Here is a 19560-nt window from a genome sequence, read left to right as displayed (position 1 = left end):
CTGCCATTAATATTTTCTCCGTCCGTCACTGCACGAGCGGCCACAAAGGCACCCACCCCACCGTTATACTCGAGGCCGTTGTCTACTAGCGGCTATGGATTTGACATGCGTTTTTCGGGGTCCCCGGATCGAACAACGACGTCAACGTGCTCAACCAATCCGATCTCTTCAACGAAGTTTTGAATGGTAAAGCGTCGGCCATCAACTTCACCGCTAACAACCGCCAGTATAAAATGGGGTACTATCTTGCCGACGACATCTATCCGAAGTGGCCAACCTTCGTGAAGACGTTCAACAAGTCGATGAACGAAAAACAGGCTCTTTTGGCGCAGAAGCAAGAGGCTGCTCGCAAGGATGTTGAGAGAGCGTTCAGGGTTCTACAAGCTCGATTCAACATTATCAAATCCCCGGCTTATACGTGGTTTATGAAAAATATGGTCGACATCATGTATATGTGCATAATCTTGCACAATATGATTGTCGCCGACGAAGGACCTGAGGCGGGAAATTGGTTCGACCCTAGAACCCCGGGAAGCTCTACGCCTCTACCGCAAGTAGTCCGCCTCATAGTGAAGTGCATCCGTCTTTGCAAGAGCGGCTGTATGTTCGGGTAAGGACACGTGATTCTACCGCCCACGCCCAACTCTAGGAGGATATAATGGAGAACATATGGACAAAATTTGGCAACTGTTAGACGATCACTGCATCACTTTCCATGATTATCGGATTTCAATAAATTGTAATATTAGGATTTCAATTATGTGTTTTTTGTATTTTTGGATGTTGTAATTTTCGTGGTTTTTAATGACTTTATGAATTATTAGTATTAATTTAATATTTCAATGAAATATTAATTGAATTTGTTGGAAATAAAAATAAAAAATGAAATTGAATTAATAGTTAAGAGATGAGATGGTTAAGAGATGGAGGGATGCACGTGATGTCACTTAGTAAAGAGATGAGGTGAAAAGTACAGTGGGACCCATGAATAGTGAAGGGATGCGACGATATTGAGACATGGATGCGGATAGCCTTATATATATTGGTTTAGAATAAAATATGAGTGGAATAAATTGATGGAATATAGGGCCTATTTGCCATTTATGGTAAAGTGAAATAATAATCTTATTATGGGACTGATGAAAACGACAAAATATGACTCACGGATGGAGTATGTTGATCAGAATAGTTTTGGATTTTCACTTAAAACAAAGCAATCACATTTATCGACATCTAATATTCGAACAGTATTGAAAAACTAATATGCATACACATGTTTTTAATAAATATTACCGCTATTTAAATTAAATTATTTATATTTTTAAAAAAAATTTAACATTTTTAATAATAATAAATGAATAGAATTCGTGGTTTAGAGAAATAGATATAAGAATGAAGTTTATGAGTTTATCAGTATGTAAATTACACTAATAGTAGGATACAAAGTATATGTCACAATTGAATTAACACAACTTAATATGGATAGCCAAATATCAATTGCATATTTAATATTGGAGATGTACAAAATATTCTTTCACCAACCAAAATACATATTTGTCATAAATTATGAAGCACGTCATGCTTTGAGATATACTGTAGTACATTTTTTAACTATATAAATTTAGAATACATCTCATTTTGTCCAAAAATTAAAAAAAAATGCAATTTTAATGACACACGATAAATATCAAAATCTTGTCAATAAAAAAGATGGTTAAATAATGTACTCCTATTTCATCTAGTCATGATTTTATTTTCAAATTATCATGTAATACAACGAAGCATTACACTTTTTATTATTTTAGATTATCCGCCATTTAAATAAAGATACATATATTTATATATTTACCATTTTCCATTTTAGTAGATAAACCCCATACTTCATTGGTTTTCTATAAAGTAAGTATGATCACTTTTATCATTATTTTGATAACAAATAGATATGATAAAGATATTTTTTTTTTTAAAAGCACACAGGTTAAATGTAGCACGATTGAATGTATAACAACGGAGAACAATCACACATTAACATTTATAATGTACAAAAAATCAAAACACCAAACTCATACACATAAAAATATAGTAGAACTTCCAGCGCTATTTACTTCATTATTACAAACTAAAAATTAATCATTCACGACTGATGCATCTTGATAAATCAACTTTTCTATGGCTAAAACAGGCTTCTCCAAAAACAATCCTACTGCAAACGATTTAACTTAACTTTTATTAATTGTCATCACATACGACACAACTATAGGAAATTGACGATGTTGAAACTTAAATGACAACTTTGGATCAGAAGGTATTAACAACATCCGAGGAATAAACATTTATGCCCAATATAATTATTAATCAAGACTTTTCCCTCCAAAACATTATTACCTATGCGTGTAATGGTGAATCAACATTTTATACCTAATAGATTGTGTAGTGACAAATCGAGTACTACTATATAATCCATTACTCGTTACTTGCCGGCTCGAGCCTTTTTAGTTTTATCAAAAAATTATAAAAAAAATAAAAAAATTAGAGCATTCACAATGGTTGAGCCTATCTCACATCATATCTTCATTTCCTCTTACCACGTGTATTTTATTTCATTAACTTATTCCACCTACATTTTATTATAAAACTATGGAGTGTATAAAAATGGAACCCGTATTTCACTAATTTTTTCAATCCACTTTTCTTTATATTTCTTAAATTTTGTGCTAGAACAAAAATGAACAATTATTTAGAGACAGAGAGAGTACACTATATCAAATTGCACGAGTTCAATATTTCCCGTTCAGTTTGTGACCTAAAAAACTAGGGGTGCAAGTTTGCAACAAATTGAAAGGCGGTGACATTATTACGACATTATAAGACCGCGTTAAAATTACAAAATAAGTGAAATTCCAATACAAATTTTCATTTTTCCAAATCTGATTATTCCCAAAGTAGAAGATTTTACAATAATAAGAACAAGAGGTTAGAGTTTAAATTATGTAAGTTTAGTTTTCATTTCAATTTTTAAATTATATACGTTTATATTATTTGTGATTTAAATTATGCAATCTTTAGTTATTTAATGAAATTATTTATATTTATTTTATTATAATAAGTGCTTATGATTTAAGTGTTTGTCTACACAATCCGATGTCATATTGCCCTTAGTGAGGGAATGATTAGAATCTTTCGTTATATATAACGCAAAATTGTATATTAACTAGTTTGAGTATCAAAAAATATGAACCAGATGGTGACAAATAGTATCGGCAGTTGGTTTATTTAGGAGGGGAGTGGTTTATTCAGGAGGAGAGTATCGGAGTTGGTTTATTTAGGAGGGGAGTGGTTTATTCAGGAGGAGAGTAATCATTCGTTAACTTATCATTTAATTGCTAATTATAATTAATTTAAGATTATACGATTTTAGAATACTTGTGGTCCACAATTTGCCACATGTAATTTTCGTATTTATTAATTAAATCGAAAAAGATAAAAAAAAAACTACCAAATTAAGATTTTGGATGAAAATGTCAATACAATGCTTTGAAAATATCAACACAATGCTTTGAGAATGTCAACAAAATGCTTTGAGAATGTTGACACATTGTGTATATTGACATTCTTTGTGTACTATATTGACATATTTTATATATAATGTTGACATTTGTTGCTGTACGAAAAAACTGAAAATTTTTGAATTTTTTTTTACTGCTGATATTTTTTTTTGAATTTAAAGTTATGAGATATTTTTCAAAAGTTAGTTTTAACTAATTTGTTATAAATTGACCTTAATACCCTTATTGACGTTTTTTGTTGATCTAGCCCTAAATTTGAATATCTAATGAGTATTATTTAATTGTAGTTAGCAATTAAGTATTGAATTAACAATATAACACTCCCCTGATTTATGATTAGGAATTACTTAGAGAGTGATATGCGTATGCTTAGTAAATTAACTTTACTTTGACATCATCATCATCTCTTGCTATTTAATCCAATGATTTTATTGCCTTTGTCCCACATTTGGTGTCCAATTTTGTGTCCCATTTTCAATATTTTAGAGTACTACAAGTAAGATGAATACAACTAGAGTAAAATTACATTACATCTTTGGCTAAACATCATGACAAAGAAATCTAAAGTAAAAAGCTGCAGATAGACGGACCATAAATACCAAGTGATGGAGGAAGATGAATATTTCATCTCATTTCTACTGTTTGACAATGCACTTCAATATTATGGTAAAATATTCTGTATGTCTTTCTGCAAGAAAAACAAAAACAAAATATGAGCAACAAATCAATATGCAAATGCCTGAAAGTCTGAAATTTTTGACCATATTCAAATTTCTGATTGTGAGAAAATAATTTACTCTCAGGTTGTTTCTGGCTAACTTTCCTACCTCAACTGCAAGTGGCGATGTGGCCGGAGCGTATCTCTCCACGACTTTTCCTTCTTTATTCACCAAAAACTTCGTAAAATTCCACTTGATAGCATTGACAACCAACCCACCTTTCTCCGACTTCAAGAAGTTGTAAAGGGGAACTGTATTCTTTCCATTGACCTCGATCTGAATGGAGTTTCAACCAGAATGTATATCAGTCAGTTTTATACTAGAAAGCACAGACGATTAAGTCATGAACGAAGATCGCTTATTACATGCCCAAATACAGTTCAAGATATGCAATAATAAGAACGGATACCTTGTCAAAGATCGGGAACTCAGCTTTATATCTAGTACATACAGTTTCCTCGATTTCCTCATTAGTTCCTGGCTCTTGATAACCAAACTGATTGCATGGAAACGCGAGGATTTCAAAGCCTGGAAGAACACACAACACAATGCCACTTAGAAAACACATTTTAGCCTTGGCCTATGAACTGGAAGTATTGACAAACCTCGATCTCTATATCTCTCGTACAGCACGTTCAACTCCTTGTAATTTGACTGTGTTAAACCACTATAAAAGAGAAATGTTAAAGGCAATTCTAAGAAACTAGAAGTTCAGATCATGATCAGACCTTACTGGTTGAATAATCGTTCTTCTAATATGAACAAGCCCAACAAATTAGTATCTTAGGCGTAACACAAGTAACACCGACAAATTTATCAAGAACTACTCCAATTGTCTCGAGCAAGTCATAGACCTCCATGCAATAGCAAACGGACACTTATTTTAACTAACTTCGAATGTTACATATTAGGGGAAATTATGAGATTTAGAGTAAATAAATACTATAACAAAAGAAGGAAACTAATGAGAGAGAGAACCAGATGATGTCATATACCATTTCGAAGCTACATTCACAATCAGAAGAACCTTCCCCTTGTAGTTGCTCAAAGGAACATCATTCCCATGAATATCCTGTATTTGAGTAAGTTTAGTATACGAAACATGGGTTAAGTCTCCTGCTCGACAAGTTACACTTAAACACATAGTTTCAAAAGAGCGAAATCTACTGTTTGAAGAATAACAACATTGTAAACAATCAGCATTACAAGAAACATAGCTTTTCCTTTTGTTGGAAGTAAAAGCAACAAGAATCTAACAATCAACGAGTGTAAGGAAGTTGTACCGGAGGATGATCAAGCAAATCCTGAAAACCACTGACCAAAGCCTGGAAATGGGCATTGAAACAGAGCTTTTTCTAGTAAACAACTACTCCTTCCGTTCCATATCAGTGGAGTCATTTTACCATTTTGGTACGTTCTGTGGAGTCATTTCCTTTTTTACTAAAAGTCAACACATTTCTTCTCACTTACTTTATTTTCTCTACCTTTTTCATTTCCTACTTTACTCTTTCTATACTTAACTCACTTAACGGTTAACACAGTTTTTCTTAAATCACGTGCCGGAAAGAAATGCTTCCACTATCGTGGAACGGAGGAAGTACTATCTAGTGGATACAGTAAGCAAACACAAACATGGTGATTGGTGAATGAAATGCTATTTCACATGAAAGAGAAGTTCCCAATTCATTCTCTTGCATTAGTCACTCATGAAACATTGTAGAAGCAAAAATTGTAACACATTCTTGCACATAAAAAGTTTTGATCTTTAATGAGTTAGAAGTAAGAACAGATAGAGATAATACTTGGGTGTGGGTTAAGGCGTATCACAAAAAGTTCACAAACAATACAAATGAAGAAAACAAGAACTTCATTAACATTCTAGCCATTTTAAGATTACCCTTCCAAAGATGAAACACAAATAAGGCCCACAATTGGGAAATTTAAATCTCAATAACCAACCAATCAAAAGAAAACCTAATAGAATTAACATGCGCCCAATTACGAAAAAGGGGATTAAATATCAATTCTTGAACTAATAATGAATGAAAGGCTGTACCTTTACGGTGAAGTCGTAAACTGATTTTGGGGAATCTGCATCAGGTGGTGAATCTTTGAGACTAGGATGTTTGTAATATAGCCAGGAGGCAAGACCAAGAAAAAGAATAGATGCCAAGTTGATTGGTCTCAGTAAAAACATGTTAGATTTTGCACCGCCGACGAGAGACCAATGAAAAATACAGTCTTTGAAAAAAGGAGACGATAAACGTAAAAAAAAAAAGGATTTCTTGAAGCAGTTATTCAGCGGCGGAAGGGCGGTTTTATTTTAATTTTTCAGATTAGGATATGGAAACGGCGATGGGTAAGTTAATACTCCCTCCGTCCCACTTAAAATGCAACATTTGAGAACGGGTACGAGATTTTATATAGTGTTGTTTTGTGAGTTAATGAATAAAGAGTAAAGTAAGAGAGATGAAAAAGTAGAGATATGGTTGTTTCCATTTAAGGAAACGTTTTATTTTTAATGGGACAGCCAAAAAAGGAAAACTTTGCATTTTTAATGGGACAGAGGGAGTATAAATTAGCATGTGTAATTTAATTTTATTATTATTTAAATTTAAAAAATAAAAGAATGATTAAATTTAAAGTTTTGGATCAAAATATCAATATAGTGTATTAAACATATCAGTGTGATGTTTGGAATATGTCAATCTAATTTCAAATTGACATTCTATATGTATTAGAATGACATATTTTATTAGCTGTGGTTACATTAATCTGGCAATACAAAAATACAAAAATTCAATAATTTTTTCCAAATTTTGGCATCGTAACATATCCAAGTGAGATCTCGTTAGAACTCTATCTTCTTTATCAATTATTCATTAAAAATCATACTCAATGGACGAATGTAGTATAATTTATTTTTTATCTAAATTTGATTAAAATAGACACTAGCTAGTGTTACTTGTATATGATCAAATATTAATATAGTACTACTATTCCCCCTGTCTCATTCAAGATGACTCACTTTCCTTTTTGGTTTGTTCCAATCAAGATGATTCATTACTAAAAATGGAAACATATTTCTGTCTACTTTATTCCCTCTTCCTCTCTCTTATTTTACTCTTTCCACTCCACATACAATTAAAGTTGTATAAATTCTCTTGTCGTCCAAAGAATGGGAGTACTACTTATTAATTAACCAATACTACTATAAGAGTGATGATAATAGATTAATAATAATATACATAATGATCTTTGGTATTTTAGTTTATTGGACATTTCCATAACATTATTCACTACACCTACCACACTATTCACTGCACATTACGACGCTCGTTCGGTGTTCATTAAATGATCAGAAATAGGGTTAAATCATGGCAATAAAGCTGGTTCGATGTTCCTTTGATGTTTCTGCATGGCCTTCGATTTCCCGCCGTACGCACTGTTGAGTTTGACTTTCACATTTGATGATTCGCGGTTCCCACTTGATATTGGAAATCTCTCCCTCAAAATTTTAGGTTTCCCCCACATTTGTCTGCATTTTGAGCTTGCAATTTGGGGATACTTTCTCTCATTACATTGCACTCCTTGGAAGCTGTTGAAGAGGCGGTGGCGAAGATATAAGTTTATTTTCTAGGCATTTCATCATGTTTGCTTTTCAAGAGTTCATTTATGCAGATTCCTTTAATGAGGTTGGACCTGCACTATTCATGCTAATTAGAGCAGATATCATTTCTTTCAAAATTGGTGATTTTTGCTATCTATATTGAACTTTGTAACCATAAAATTCCGAATTTCATGTTTTTGCGATTTACCCTCTCCATCCCACACGAATATACACTTTTTCATTTTTAGTCTGTCCCACAAGAATATACACTTTCTAAATTTGAAAACTTTTTTTTATCTAATGAGGTGACCCATTCTCCATTAACAATATTTTATTTTACTCCCTCCGTCCTACTTTAGGAGTCCTAGTTGAGTTCGACACGAATTTTAAGAAATATAAAGGAAAGTTGGTGAAAAAAGATAGTGGAATGTGAGTCATACTTTTTTATAATAAAATATGAGTGAAAAAAGGTCAGTGGAATGTGAAGTCTAATACTACCATTTATTGAATATTCTAACCGGGACTCCTAAAGTGGGACACCTAAAAATGGTAAACCGAGACTCCTAAAATGGGACGGAGGGAGTATATATATATATATATATTTTTTTTCTATTTCTCTATTACTTTATCATTTGTGTATTAGAATCTGCCAACCAAAAATGTATACTTTTTTTAGGACGGAGGAAATAATAATTTTAAAAAACAATAACTTGGTAGAATGGTAGGGGCTTCCCTTTATGGCGTCCGTAGTTGTACGATGACATATTGATGCAATAATATTTACTTATATTTGTCATCATAGAAACATGCTATTGATAAAATTTTCACATGTTCAAATTATAAATTTGCAAAATAAATTGCTCCATATTGCTGCGTATTAAGCAAAATATCGCTTGTCGGCAGGATTCACATTGTGTACTTAAATGATTCTTCAACCATATTATGTGGATAGAATCCAAAGCTGTTTTTTGGTTTTTGCATATTTTTGTGATTTGTTTGATGTTTTATAAGATCAATTATGTTTCACATTCAATATTAATCAATTACTACTATATTTCTTTCAGCAACCCAATAGATGGTTGATATGAAAATTAAATATGTGAGCAATGAAATTGGATTAATTCGGAGTAAGTTTGATTGTTTGCATGGTTGAAAACTTGAAAAAATGTGAACATATATACTAACAACCAAGCAAAGCCATGTAATAATAAATTTGTAAACCACTCAAATATATGGGCCGCTTTTTAGCATGGGCCGATCAATGTTGGGCTTCAACTATTGGGTTACCGATTCGACTAATGGGCCTTGATTGCTGCCTGCTCCGTAACATATGCTGTTCAGATTATATTTTCTATAAGTTGTTCATAAAAAAATAATTTAAGCTAGGCCAAACTTGAATAATTTTAAGTTTAATTATATTTTGTTTATCTATATTTGATTAATATAAACACTAGCTACTTTGTTCTATAAATTAAATTTACTAATGTCAGGTGTCATGGTTTTAATAAAATTGACTCTTTAGTCATAATAGCATTGTTACGTGTATATGATCGAATATATTGTAATTTAATTAGAATTAAACAAATATGATAATGATAATAGATTAATAGTAATATACATACACGACACAACACTCGATCTTTTAAAATTCGTGCCTCTTTGTTTAGGCATATTTTTATTAGACGAATAGATTACTATATTATTTTTAAATTAATAAATATATATCTTAATATGTATTAAGGTGACCATCTTTTTTAAAATGATAAAGTTGTTAAAAATTTAGGCTTCTACATGACTAATTTAGGGCTTGTTCACTGTGCATGAGATAGTGAGTTTTGGCTCTATTTCTTAACCAAAACTGATGTTCACTATCCATTAGTCAATTATGCCAGGCCCTACAATATAAGCTCGGCCCGCACTGTTACACCCATAATAACCCAATTTTCATTTATTGACAAGAGGGTGCTAATTGGAGCAGCATCGTAGATTGTGTCCAGAATTGAGTGCCAAAAGTCTACTGTGCCCCGAGACTCTCATTTTCACCCAGTTTGAAATTGAATTTGAACTCATCCAAAATTAAATTCGCCCTAGTTCTACAATGGCGGTGTGAAAGTTCAACAGCGTCGGAGTTCGCCCTATTTGCCATCCTCTTATCAATACAAAATCCTCAGCATTAAAATTCAACAGCATCGGAGTTAAGTTTTTTTTTTTCGTTCGGAGGTGCATTCAAAGTTATAGCAGGGCCGTTGTCATCTTGAGAACACATTCGCAGTGCAATTTCCATTCACCAATGCTTCAGGCCTTGAAGGCCTAACAATTTGAAATGGCCTTCGACCTGCCTTTCCTAAAATTGATTTGTGTTTTGTGCAGAGAACGACGAGTCTCTACGATTGAGTCCACCCACCCACGTACAAGGATTTGCAAGCTCTAATCCATTTTACCCAAGTAAGTCGCGAATTCTCTCTATATTCTCCATTCCGAGGGGTCCAATTTGAGATAAAATCTGATATTTGTTAAGATCTGTTTTTTTGTGGTAGAGAATATCTATATTTTAGGTTGACTCGCTTTCATACGTTATGGTAATTTGTTCATATCTTGTGGATTATCTGTTGCTATTTGAATCGTCAATTGATACGGAATTGATGTAGTTTTCCTCTGATTTGGAGATCATTGTGTCTTGTATGTGTTGAGTTGTATTTTGTTCAATCAAAATAGAGGTGCAAAAATCTGCTGCCTCTTACGAAATGCGCAGCCGCACAACCAAATACGGAGATCTGGTCATGCTGTTGGAGGATATTATGCTACTTTACCGTGTTGAAACCACCGATCTCCTGCTCAAGTACATGAATGCACGCACCCGATTGTCAAAAAGAAGGATCCTTGACCACGCAAGGCGGTACAGTATTTTGAATAAAATGGACCGCCAAATAAAGCATCTTGACAGACTGATTCATATCAGTGATGCGGACTGCATTGCAAACTTGCGGATGGACCGCAACACTTTTGGACGGTTGTGTCGGATACTATATGCGCGGGGTGGCTTGCGAATCGGGAGAACTTTAGGCATTGAGGAACAGGTTGCCATGTTCCTGGGTGTTCTGGCCCATCATGACAAAAACCGTAGAGTTAAATTCCAGTTCTGGCGATCTGGGGCCACTGTGTCACAGTGTGTGCACAAAGTGATGTGTGCAATTCTTAGCCTGCACTCTGTTTTAATGGCCAAACCCACTCCTGTCCCCGAAAACTGCACGGACCATAGATGGAAATGGTTTAAGGTATTGTTATTTGGTTCCCTCAAAATTAATATGAATAAATAGTGAGTACATAACTGATGGTCTGACCTTGTTTTTCTTTGCATTGAAGGGGTGCCTTGGTGCTCTTGATGGAACACACATCAACGTACTTGTCCGCACTGACGACAAGCCTCGATACAGAACTAGGAAGGGGCAGATAGCGACTAATACCCTTGCCGTATGCGATCGAAATATGCAATTCGTGTATCTGCTACCCGGATGGGAAGGGTCTGCTGGGGACTCCCGCATTCTAAGAGATGCAGTTTCCCGGCATAATGGGTTCAAGGTGCCACAAGGTATGTTGGTCTACATTGTAGCAGCCCGTTTGTATGAAGTTGTGTGTATAAATTAGTAGTGAATCTGAAGTTATATGTATGCTTGCTGATCGTGTAGGTTGTTACTACTTGTGCGATAATGCGTACGCTAACAGTAATGGCTTCCTCACACCATACCGTGGCGTTCGTTATCATCTTAAGGAGTTTGGCCCGGGCATGGAGGCGCCACAAGACCCAAAAGAAATGTTCAACATGCGCCATACTAAGGCACGAAACGTCATCGAACGTGCATTTGCTGTCTTAAAGATGCGATGGGGGATCCTTCGAAGTGCGTCGTTCTACCCAATTGAGACTCAAATCCGTTTGATTATGACATGTTTCCTTCTCCACAATTTTATTCGTCGGGAGATGGAGGTAGATCCAATAGAAATGGAGCTTGATGGGTGTTTCTCAGAGGTAGCCCACGAAGACAACATAGGCGTTGATTATGTGGACAGTGTTGAGCCAACAGCCGAGTGGACTCAAACTAGGGAGACACTAGCAATGAACATGTGGATGAATTGATAGGTTGTTTTGTTAACTAAATCACTACTATGACCCTTCTTCCAGACTATGTCATCTTGTTAACATTTGTGCCTTTTATCATCCACTATTTTACTTGCAGTAATTTGGTGATATGGAGTTTTGTTATTTCTGTCCTTATTGTTGAGATGGAATTTATTATTGGTCCTTATTGTTCGTCTAATTTTCAGCAAAATAATAAAACTGTGTTGCAACTTAAGCTCAATGTCTTGATTAGGTTCATGGCTTTGCTTCTCGTAATGAGTGGTGTTTTGATGGGGAAGCTTATGTAATAGTACTTATTGGATAAAAAATTGGTATGGTTAATTTAAGTCTAAGCACTGAAATTTGATGTTGTGTTAAGTTAACTGAATTTTTTTGGGTTGTGTACGAGATCAATTTGTGGTTATGTATAAAATCATTTGGGCCATGTTTGGTTGACGGGAAAGTAAAGTTGGCAAGGAAAATGATTCCTAGGAAAATGAATCCCGGGAATATGATTCATAGTAACTTTACTTTCCTGTGTTTGGAAAATATCAAGATTTTTTAAATTTATATTTAATTTAAAATTCTTAATAAACTATTAATTACAAATAATAATAATTATATTATTATATTTATTATTACAATGGATAGTTTAAATATGGATTATCTTTCATAATATAAATGAAAGTTGGTGAAAATAGATAGTACTTATGGTCCTTAAAGTTTGGGCTAAAGTATATTTATTTGTTATGGAAATAAGTGTAGATATCATATGAGATTTTCTATTTGATGAGGGACCAAATAGAAAATAAAGGAACTTATATTATGTATAAATATAAGTTAGGGTTATGGTCCCAGACGTTTTAATATCTCTGTATTCTCTCGGCAGACTATTGTGAAGGACGTCTTTGATCGGTTAGAAGATCCATAGCCGCTGTAAAGCAATTCCACCGTTCAATTCTAGATGAATCACGGTACGCTTCCGCTCTACAGATTATGCTCCTTTTCCGTCGTTCTCGGTTAATCATCATAGAGAGCTTTATGTAATTGTTCACTCAATTATTTCAACAAGTGGTATAAGAACCACTCTATTAATTGATGATTCTCTGAGAATTGAGGATTGGAGAATTATGTTTTTTTTTCTTTCTTGTTCGCGAATCCATAAAATATAGGGTTTATGTTTTATGGATTTTATTTGGGAATGTTGGTATGTTTACATAATTGCTGCCGTATTTGGGTATTGTTTGTGGTATTTTTTGGTTATACGCATATAGGAGAATTGGCTTTTGGTTGATAATAGATTTGCAAACGTAATAACTCTGGTAAAGAAATTCAATCCGAAATTGTGTATGCACGCATCCCAATTTGGTTTTGATTATTGAGAATTCATGCTGTATATAATTATTGATGAATTCACTTTTTTAGCCGCTCATCTTGTTTGCGTATATAATTTGTACGCCTACGGATTCCAATTTAGGTTAGTGAATTATTTTAATTTATGTTGGTGTTGGTAAGCAATTTCTTTATGGAAATTTAGTTTGTGTTTACGTACGGTTTGATTGAGAATTCTTTTAGGAATTCAATTTATTTTCATGTATTTGATTAAAAGTTTCTGAAATTCACAAATTGCATATTCTTGTACGGTGATTAGGATTATGCTCTTGCTTGTTAATTTTGTGATATAAGATGCTTTTGGCTTTTCATGTGGCTAAGTCATTTAGCCTTTCATGTTCTTGTAACCTCCATTGTGTTAATTTTGTGGTGGTTAATTCCATGACCTTCCATATCCACATTTGGTGCCTATAAAAGGCGTGGAGTTGTAGAGAGTTTAGAAACCACAACAAGCATTCTCACTTCTCTCTTTAGCTATCTACTCCCTCCGTCCCCCATTAGGAGTCACACTTCCGTTTCCGCACTCGTTTTATAAAAATGATAATAAATAGTTAAAGTCGAGAAGTGGTAAAGTAAGAGAGAGAATAATGTAGAGAACTAGAACTTCTCCATGGCTATGCGGCGTTCGTCCGCATTGTGATGCACTTTTTATTAGCACTAAAAATACCTGCAAGTATACAAGGTATATATAGTATAGCTAAAGGTTAGTACCGGATATCGAACACGGGGAAGGCAAACACAAAGTGTCTATCCTCTACTAAGACTCAATTACTATCTGGAAAAGCAAGTAGATTTTGAAAAACTTTTGAAAAACTTTTGAAAAACTAAAAACAATAAAAAGCATAAAACAACTAAGAGCAAATAAAACACGGAGATAGACGATAGAGATAAGGGAATCCCAGGGATGTGCGTTCACAGTTATGGTTATACAAATTCCAACTAAAATACCCTAGCACAGTTTATACTTTGAAAGGACGAGTCACCTAGCTTATGCTCATGCGATACAAACGTTGATTACAAAGTTAGGGTTGTCAATCCTAACACGTAATTCCAAAAAGCTCCTAAGACCATAGAAAAGTCCTCACTCTCAATTAACAGTGCCGTTTTAAGGGAAGCTAACTGTAGTGTCTACTAAGTAAATCTAACTCGCTAGAACTCTGTCACAGTTATGAAGCAAGTTATATTAAATCATACAAGATTGTGTAACTCAATCATGCAGCATAAGAACTACTTAGGGAAGAAACAAAGTAAAAAAAAAACGGATATTAAATAGAAAAAGAAATTTGTATAACCAAAGTCGTTACTAACACATCCCTAGAATCCTATGAGTTTAGTTACACATAATTGAATAAGCTAAAAGCATAGATTGAAGGGAAGACAATTTGAACATAAAACTAAAGCAAATAAAACCCGTAGGTTGAATCCTTGTCGTTCTTGATGTTCTTGAAATCCTTTACCAACTCGTTGCACAAGTGAATTACTCTAGCTCTTAATCTCTATGAAGTATTTTGCAAGTATAAGCTCTCTCTTTTGATGAAGCTTGAGGTCTTATTTATAGGGAAAATCCAATCCTTGTTGTAGAAGGAAAAAATTTCCAAAATATGGTAAATCTGGGCGCAAATCTAGGGCTTCTCGGATTCGCCGCCTTTCTCTGGCTTGCCGCCGCACCTTGGTCGGCGTTCGCCGCGTTGGACTCCAGAGAGTCTGCTCCCTCGGCGCCGGACCGCCGCACGATTTCTGGCGGTCGCCGGGCGAGACTTCTCTTCTAAGCGTATTTTTCCGAGGTGGACCGCTGCATTGATCTTCCCGCCGTGCGCCGGCGGTCGCATGCACACAATTCGCGGCGGTCGCCGGTCGCCGTCTGACTCCAGAATTCCAGAATTTGCGTTTTAGCTCCCTTTTTCGGCTCAATTATGCACATTTCTCACAAAACACGTCAAAATACCAAAATAGACAAAATATGCAAATAATGGACATGTAGAGTGACTTTGACATAAAAAACGGACCAAATAATGGCCTTAAAACAGTGCAAAATCCGAGCGTATCAACTCCCCCAAACTTACATTTTTGTTTGTCATCGAACAAAATAATAAAGACACGAGAATAGGCGCACGGATTGCACAAGGACTAGACGTCATAATTGCCTCAAAAGATGAAAGAATAGATTAAGCATGTATAACGCAATCAAATCAAGCAAAGCTTATTAGTGCACTTTCATTACTAACTTGTGGAACACCTTGAATTCAAGCCCTCACATGTTGCAAATTTCCAATGATGGGAAGTGTTCTCTCACTCTCAAAGTTTATAAAGGTAATGTGTATATAAGCACTCAAATCATGCATCATGCAAAGTTTACCATAGGCTTGCTCAAAGTCTAATCCCTCCTCTACTAGATGTGATTAAGCATCAAAAGTCCGAAAGGGTCTTTATCTTTGGTTGTAATGTAGGCTCTTTGGTAGGTGAGGAATATTTAGCTAAAAAGTGACTAAAAATAAAAATATCCCAAGTAGAGTAAATATAACTCCACTTTTCTAAACCCAAGACACTTTTAACTTATTGAATTTCTCCTTCAACCCACTCTCCAAACCTTTTATTTTCTTCTTTTTTTTTTCTTTTCTTTTTCTTTCTTACACATCCTTTCCTTTCTTTTCTAAAATCAAGCACACATTTGGAATTTTTCTCAATTTCACAACTTGTACTTTCTTTGCATTAAGCACACTACTTTTATACTTTCACCTTATCTCTCCAATTCCTTTACAAAATAAGATAGCAAAAACTAACTAACCCAATGAATTGTCCCCATTATGTTGGCTTCCAAAGAAAAGGCTTAAAGGCTCAAAATTGGCTCCAAAGGAAAAAATTTCAAAATTTTTGAGAGGGTCGAAAATTTGGATAAAAGTAGGCTAAGAAAAGATGGCCAATCATCCTCCTAAATCAACTTAAACACTATGTAAACATAGGCAAGACGAGGAGCAAGTTCTAGAAACATATATATGAATGCAGATAAATCACACAAGAAAGAAATTAGGCTAAAATCCTCACAAGGTATAAAGCATGATTCAAGGCGAACAAACAATTCACTAATTATGCACCTTTTCTCCAAACCATCAAATCAAGACGTTAAGACACACTTAAACATAGATGGAATGTATTATCATCGGCAACTCGGTCTAAAGTGTGTCCCTAAGCATGCGTGTTTCTAAGTTCTTCATGTTAAGTTCACGACATGGATTCAAGAAAACATTTTTAGAACACAAAATTCTCCTACGGGGTTTTGAAAAATAAAAGCAAAAACTTTAAAAACAAAAAGAAAACCCTAAAACAAAAACCTAAACTCACGGTCCACCACTTCATCCCCCCAAACTTATTTACAACAAAGTGTAAAATAAGTTTGTAGAGTTGGTAGGGACGTGAGTAAACTACTGGGAAAAAAACGTACCTTGAAAAATTTCGCGTCGAGGCTTGACTAGGCGAAAATTCAAAAAATTTTGAAAAATCGCACTGGAAATTGCGCCCAGGCGGCGGTCCGCCGCAACATGTCCGGCGGTCGCCGCGCAACAACAGATTGTTCCAGCGAGCAGGTGGCGGACCGCCGCAGCACATGCGGCGGTCGCCACAAAGAGGTCAGAACCTGCGAAAAATTTTCAACGCACAAAAATTAAACTAAAACAAAAAATACTTAAAATTAAAGCAAAAATTGTCAAAAACATAAAGAGAAATTGTCTTAAAGTATCCAAAAACATGGTACAAATGCTCATTTAAAGTCATTGAGCTTGACTTCTTCAATCTTGAGGAGGAGGAGGGAAACGGGCGTTGAGGTCGTCGAATGCACCAATAAGATAGGCGATGTCGCCACTCATTGTTTGGCGCTCTTGTCGAGCCTCGGTGGCCATCCGATGGAGCTCTTCAATCTCACGACGGCGATGCACGTCTTCAAGCCTTTGTTGCTCCCAAAATTGTTCCTCCGTCGTGCGCCAATCGCCTTGAGCCGTCCATCCTTGGCGGTTGTAGGCGTTCTCCCTTTGTTGCTCCGCCCACCGGGTGTCCCAAGTGTTGGACACGTTTTGCATGTAGGAGTAGATATCTCCTAGTTGGGCGGAGGTGTTTGCTTGAAACTCCTCATCGGGGTTCGGCCTTCCGCGGCGGCGGTTTGCTCTAGTCCGGCGGCGATGTCCCTCTACTTCCTCCTCTTCTTCTTCTTCTTGGCGGCGTTGGGGCAGCGGTGGCGGCGACACTTGACTCTCTTGGGCGTGCGAGTGCTCCCCTTCTTCGGTGTAGTGATCGATAGCATCGAAGGCGGAGTCATCATCGGCCTCAAAGATGGGGATGCGAGCCGGTATATTCCTCTTCCTAAACTCCCCGTTGATGGGGTTAGCCTCAATGGCTCTTCGGTGCGCCGGGGTGTTGAGCTTCCAATTGACTTGGTTAGCCCAAACATCGACCTTCGTCAACTGCGGGATGGGAACGGGGAAGTGATCCCCCGCCACTTGTAGGAAAAATCCTTGACCCCAATAGTCGGTCTTCAATAACCCCACCGAGAAGAGCACCTCATAGGTGATAAAGCGCTCACCGCCATCTTCCGTCAAACCGACAAAAGAAACCTCCAAGTGCTCGGCGATCGCCGTGATCAAACCCCCACAACAAATAACGCCGCCATCCTTCTTCGTGATCCGGTCCACATAGATAGTAAAAAGGGTTCCATAGTCGAATCCCTTCTTGTTGAGGAGGCACCAAATCACATTCAACTCCGTTTGGGAGACACTTCCCCCATCGACCCTAGCAAACATAAGTTGGGTCATAGCTCGGTGGAGGTACCTCAAAACCGGGTTGCGGATTGAAGAAGACTTGGCATAGCCCGCGGCGTGCTCGTGCTCATTCGTCATCGCACCCCAAACCTCATCAAAGTCATAATCATTATCGGTCTCGGGGTTGGGGTCGAAGCAATGGAAGATTCCGCAAAGATCCTCCATGGTGAGCGAGTGCCATCGGTTGCCTAGGCGGAAATCGATGCTAAGCGGGATGTTTTGCCGGCGGTCCTTGGTGACCTTCAACGAGCTTAGGAACTCAAGAGTATACTTCCTAAAAGACGGCCACTTCCTCTCGAACATGTATCGAAGGCCGTTCCCGTCACCCACGTCACACAACGCCCAAAAGTCCTCCGCGATCCCCAAAGTTTGGAGAGGGTAATCGTGGGGGTACCTCGAGGGCGCCGTCTCTCGCGCCGACAACTTCTTCCACATAGCCTTTTGCTCGTCCGAGGCAAGGCTAATGCCATAGTTCTTCGTGTTCTCGGGCTTTCCCTTTGATCCCATTTTCCTACAAACGAAAAGTACAACACTTAAAAAGTATACCAACAATGGGAAATCAAAGGTTCCCCCAAACTTGCACTCTTATAAGCAATACCAAAGAATCAACATATAAGTGCAAGCTTAGGTGTTCAAAACTTCCTAGATGGTAGCATGGAAACATGTAGAACATAAACATCCAAACTAGGAAACACAAATCCATCCCCCAACGTGAATTCATCCCCCATGCAGAGACGTATCAACAATAAATCAATACATATCAACAATCTCTATAGGATACTCAAGTATTGCAATTCATGGAAATAATAATAGCCTCACAATGCTATGAACATGATTGCAACATATGAACAAGTATAAACAAGAAGGAATCACTATTCACAAAGCTTCAAACTATCACCAAAACACAATATCACCATGGAAATCCACAAATAAGTATACACAATCATCCCCCATCGTAAAATAAGAGTTTTCACCGAACAATTCATCCAAAACATGCTTAAATCCATGGAAAGAAGTAAAACAAAACTCAGAAATTTAGTTAGGATTCATACCTTGTGTTGATTGAGAATTGGAGAAGAAGAACTCTAAACTTGGAGAGAATTGAGAGAATGATAGTGTGGGTGTGTGAAATTGGTGATTTATAAAGGTGGGGGTAGTGTGCAAGGAAGGAATTTGAGAAGGAATGGGAAAAAGAATGGAAAACTTACCTTTTAAACTGCATTCCCGTCTCTAGACTGCGCGCGGCGGGCCGCCGCACGGGGCCGTTTAAAACAGCGATTCCTGGCGGGCCGCCGCGGCCCGTTCAGCGGTTCCTCCGGCCCGCCCTAAGCCTGACCTATCATGCACATGTGAA

The 19560-nt window shown here is 36.4% G+C and overlaps 2 protein-coding genes across 2 annotated transcripts; one reads left to right on the top strand and one right to left on the bottom strand.

The window, feature by feature from the left end:
* Window positions 1-4068: 4068 nt before the first annotated feature.
* LOC125208087 (probable glutathione peroxidase 2) lies at window positions 4069-6569 on the bottom strand. The gene is made up of 6 exons (XM_048107648.1): window positions 6342-6569; window positions 5281-5357; window positions 4891-4952; window positions 4695-4813; window positions 4394-4561; window positions 4069-4254 (listed from the first exon to the last, which is right to left on the bottom strand). Exons 1-6 carry the CDS (start codon window positions 6480-6482, stop codon window positions 4228-4230), a joined length of 594 nt encoding a protein of 197 aa, XP_047963605.1. The 5' UTR covers window positions 6483-6569; the 3' UTR covers window positions 4069-4227.
* Window positions 6570-10639: 4070 nt separating this feature from the next.
* LOC125197126 (putative nuclease HARBI1) lies at window positions 10640-12157 on the top strand. Its single transcript, XM_048095835.1, has 3 exons — window positions 10640-11170; window positions 11259-11484; window positions 11582-12157. Exons 1-3 carry the CDS (start codon window positions 10640-10642, stop codon window positions 12025-12027), a joined length of 1203 nt encoding a protein of 400 aa, XP_047951792.1. The 3' UTR covers window positions 12028-12157.
* Window positions 12158-19560: the final 7403 nt, after the last annotated feature.

Source organism: Salvia hispanica, chromosome 1, assembly GCF_023119035.1.
Source record: "Salvia hispanica cultivar TCC Black 2014 chromosome 1, UniMelb_Shisp_WGS_1.0, whole genome shotgun sequence".
Classification (NCBI taxonomy): Eukaryota; Viridiplantae; Streptophyta; class Magnoliopsida; order Lamiales; family Lamiaceae; genus Salvia; species Salvia hispanica.
The sequence above is the reverse complement of the archived record's forward strand: the minus strand, read 5'-3'. Positions and strand labels throughout refer to the sequence as shown.

Excerpts from the sequence above, each read along its gene's own strand:
- LOC125208087 (XM_048107648.1), bottom strand. The coding sequence starts at position 6,482 with ATGTTTTTACTGAGACCAATCAACTTGGCATCTATTCTTTTTCTTGGT. Across the intron at positions 5,358-6,341 it reads TTTACGACTTCACCGTAAAG|GATATTCATGGGAATGATGT; the intron begins GTACAGCCTTTC and ends ACTCAAATACAG. Across the intron at positions 4,255-4,393 it reads CATCGCCACTTGCAGTTGAG|AAAGACATACAGAATATTTT; the intron begins GTAGGAAAGTTA and ends TTTTTCTTGCAG.
- LOC125197126 (XM_048095835.1), top strand. The coding sequence starts at position 10,640 with ATGCGCAGCCGCACAACCAAATACGGAGATCTGGTCATGCTGTTGGAG. Across the intron at positions 11,171-11,258 it reads ATAGATGGAAATGGTTTAAG|GGGTGCCTTGGTGCTCTTGA; the intron begins GTATTGTTATTT and ends TTTGCATTGAAG. Across the intron at positions 11,485-11,581 it reads TGGGTTCAAGGTGCCACAAG|GTTGTTACTACTTGTGCGAT; the intron begins GTATGTTGGTCT and ends CTGATCGTGTAG.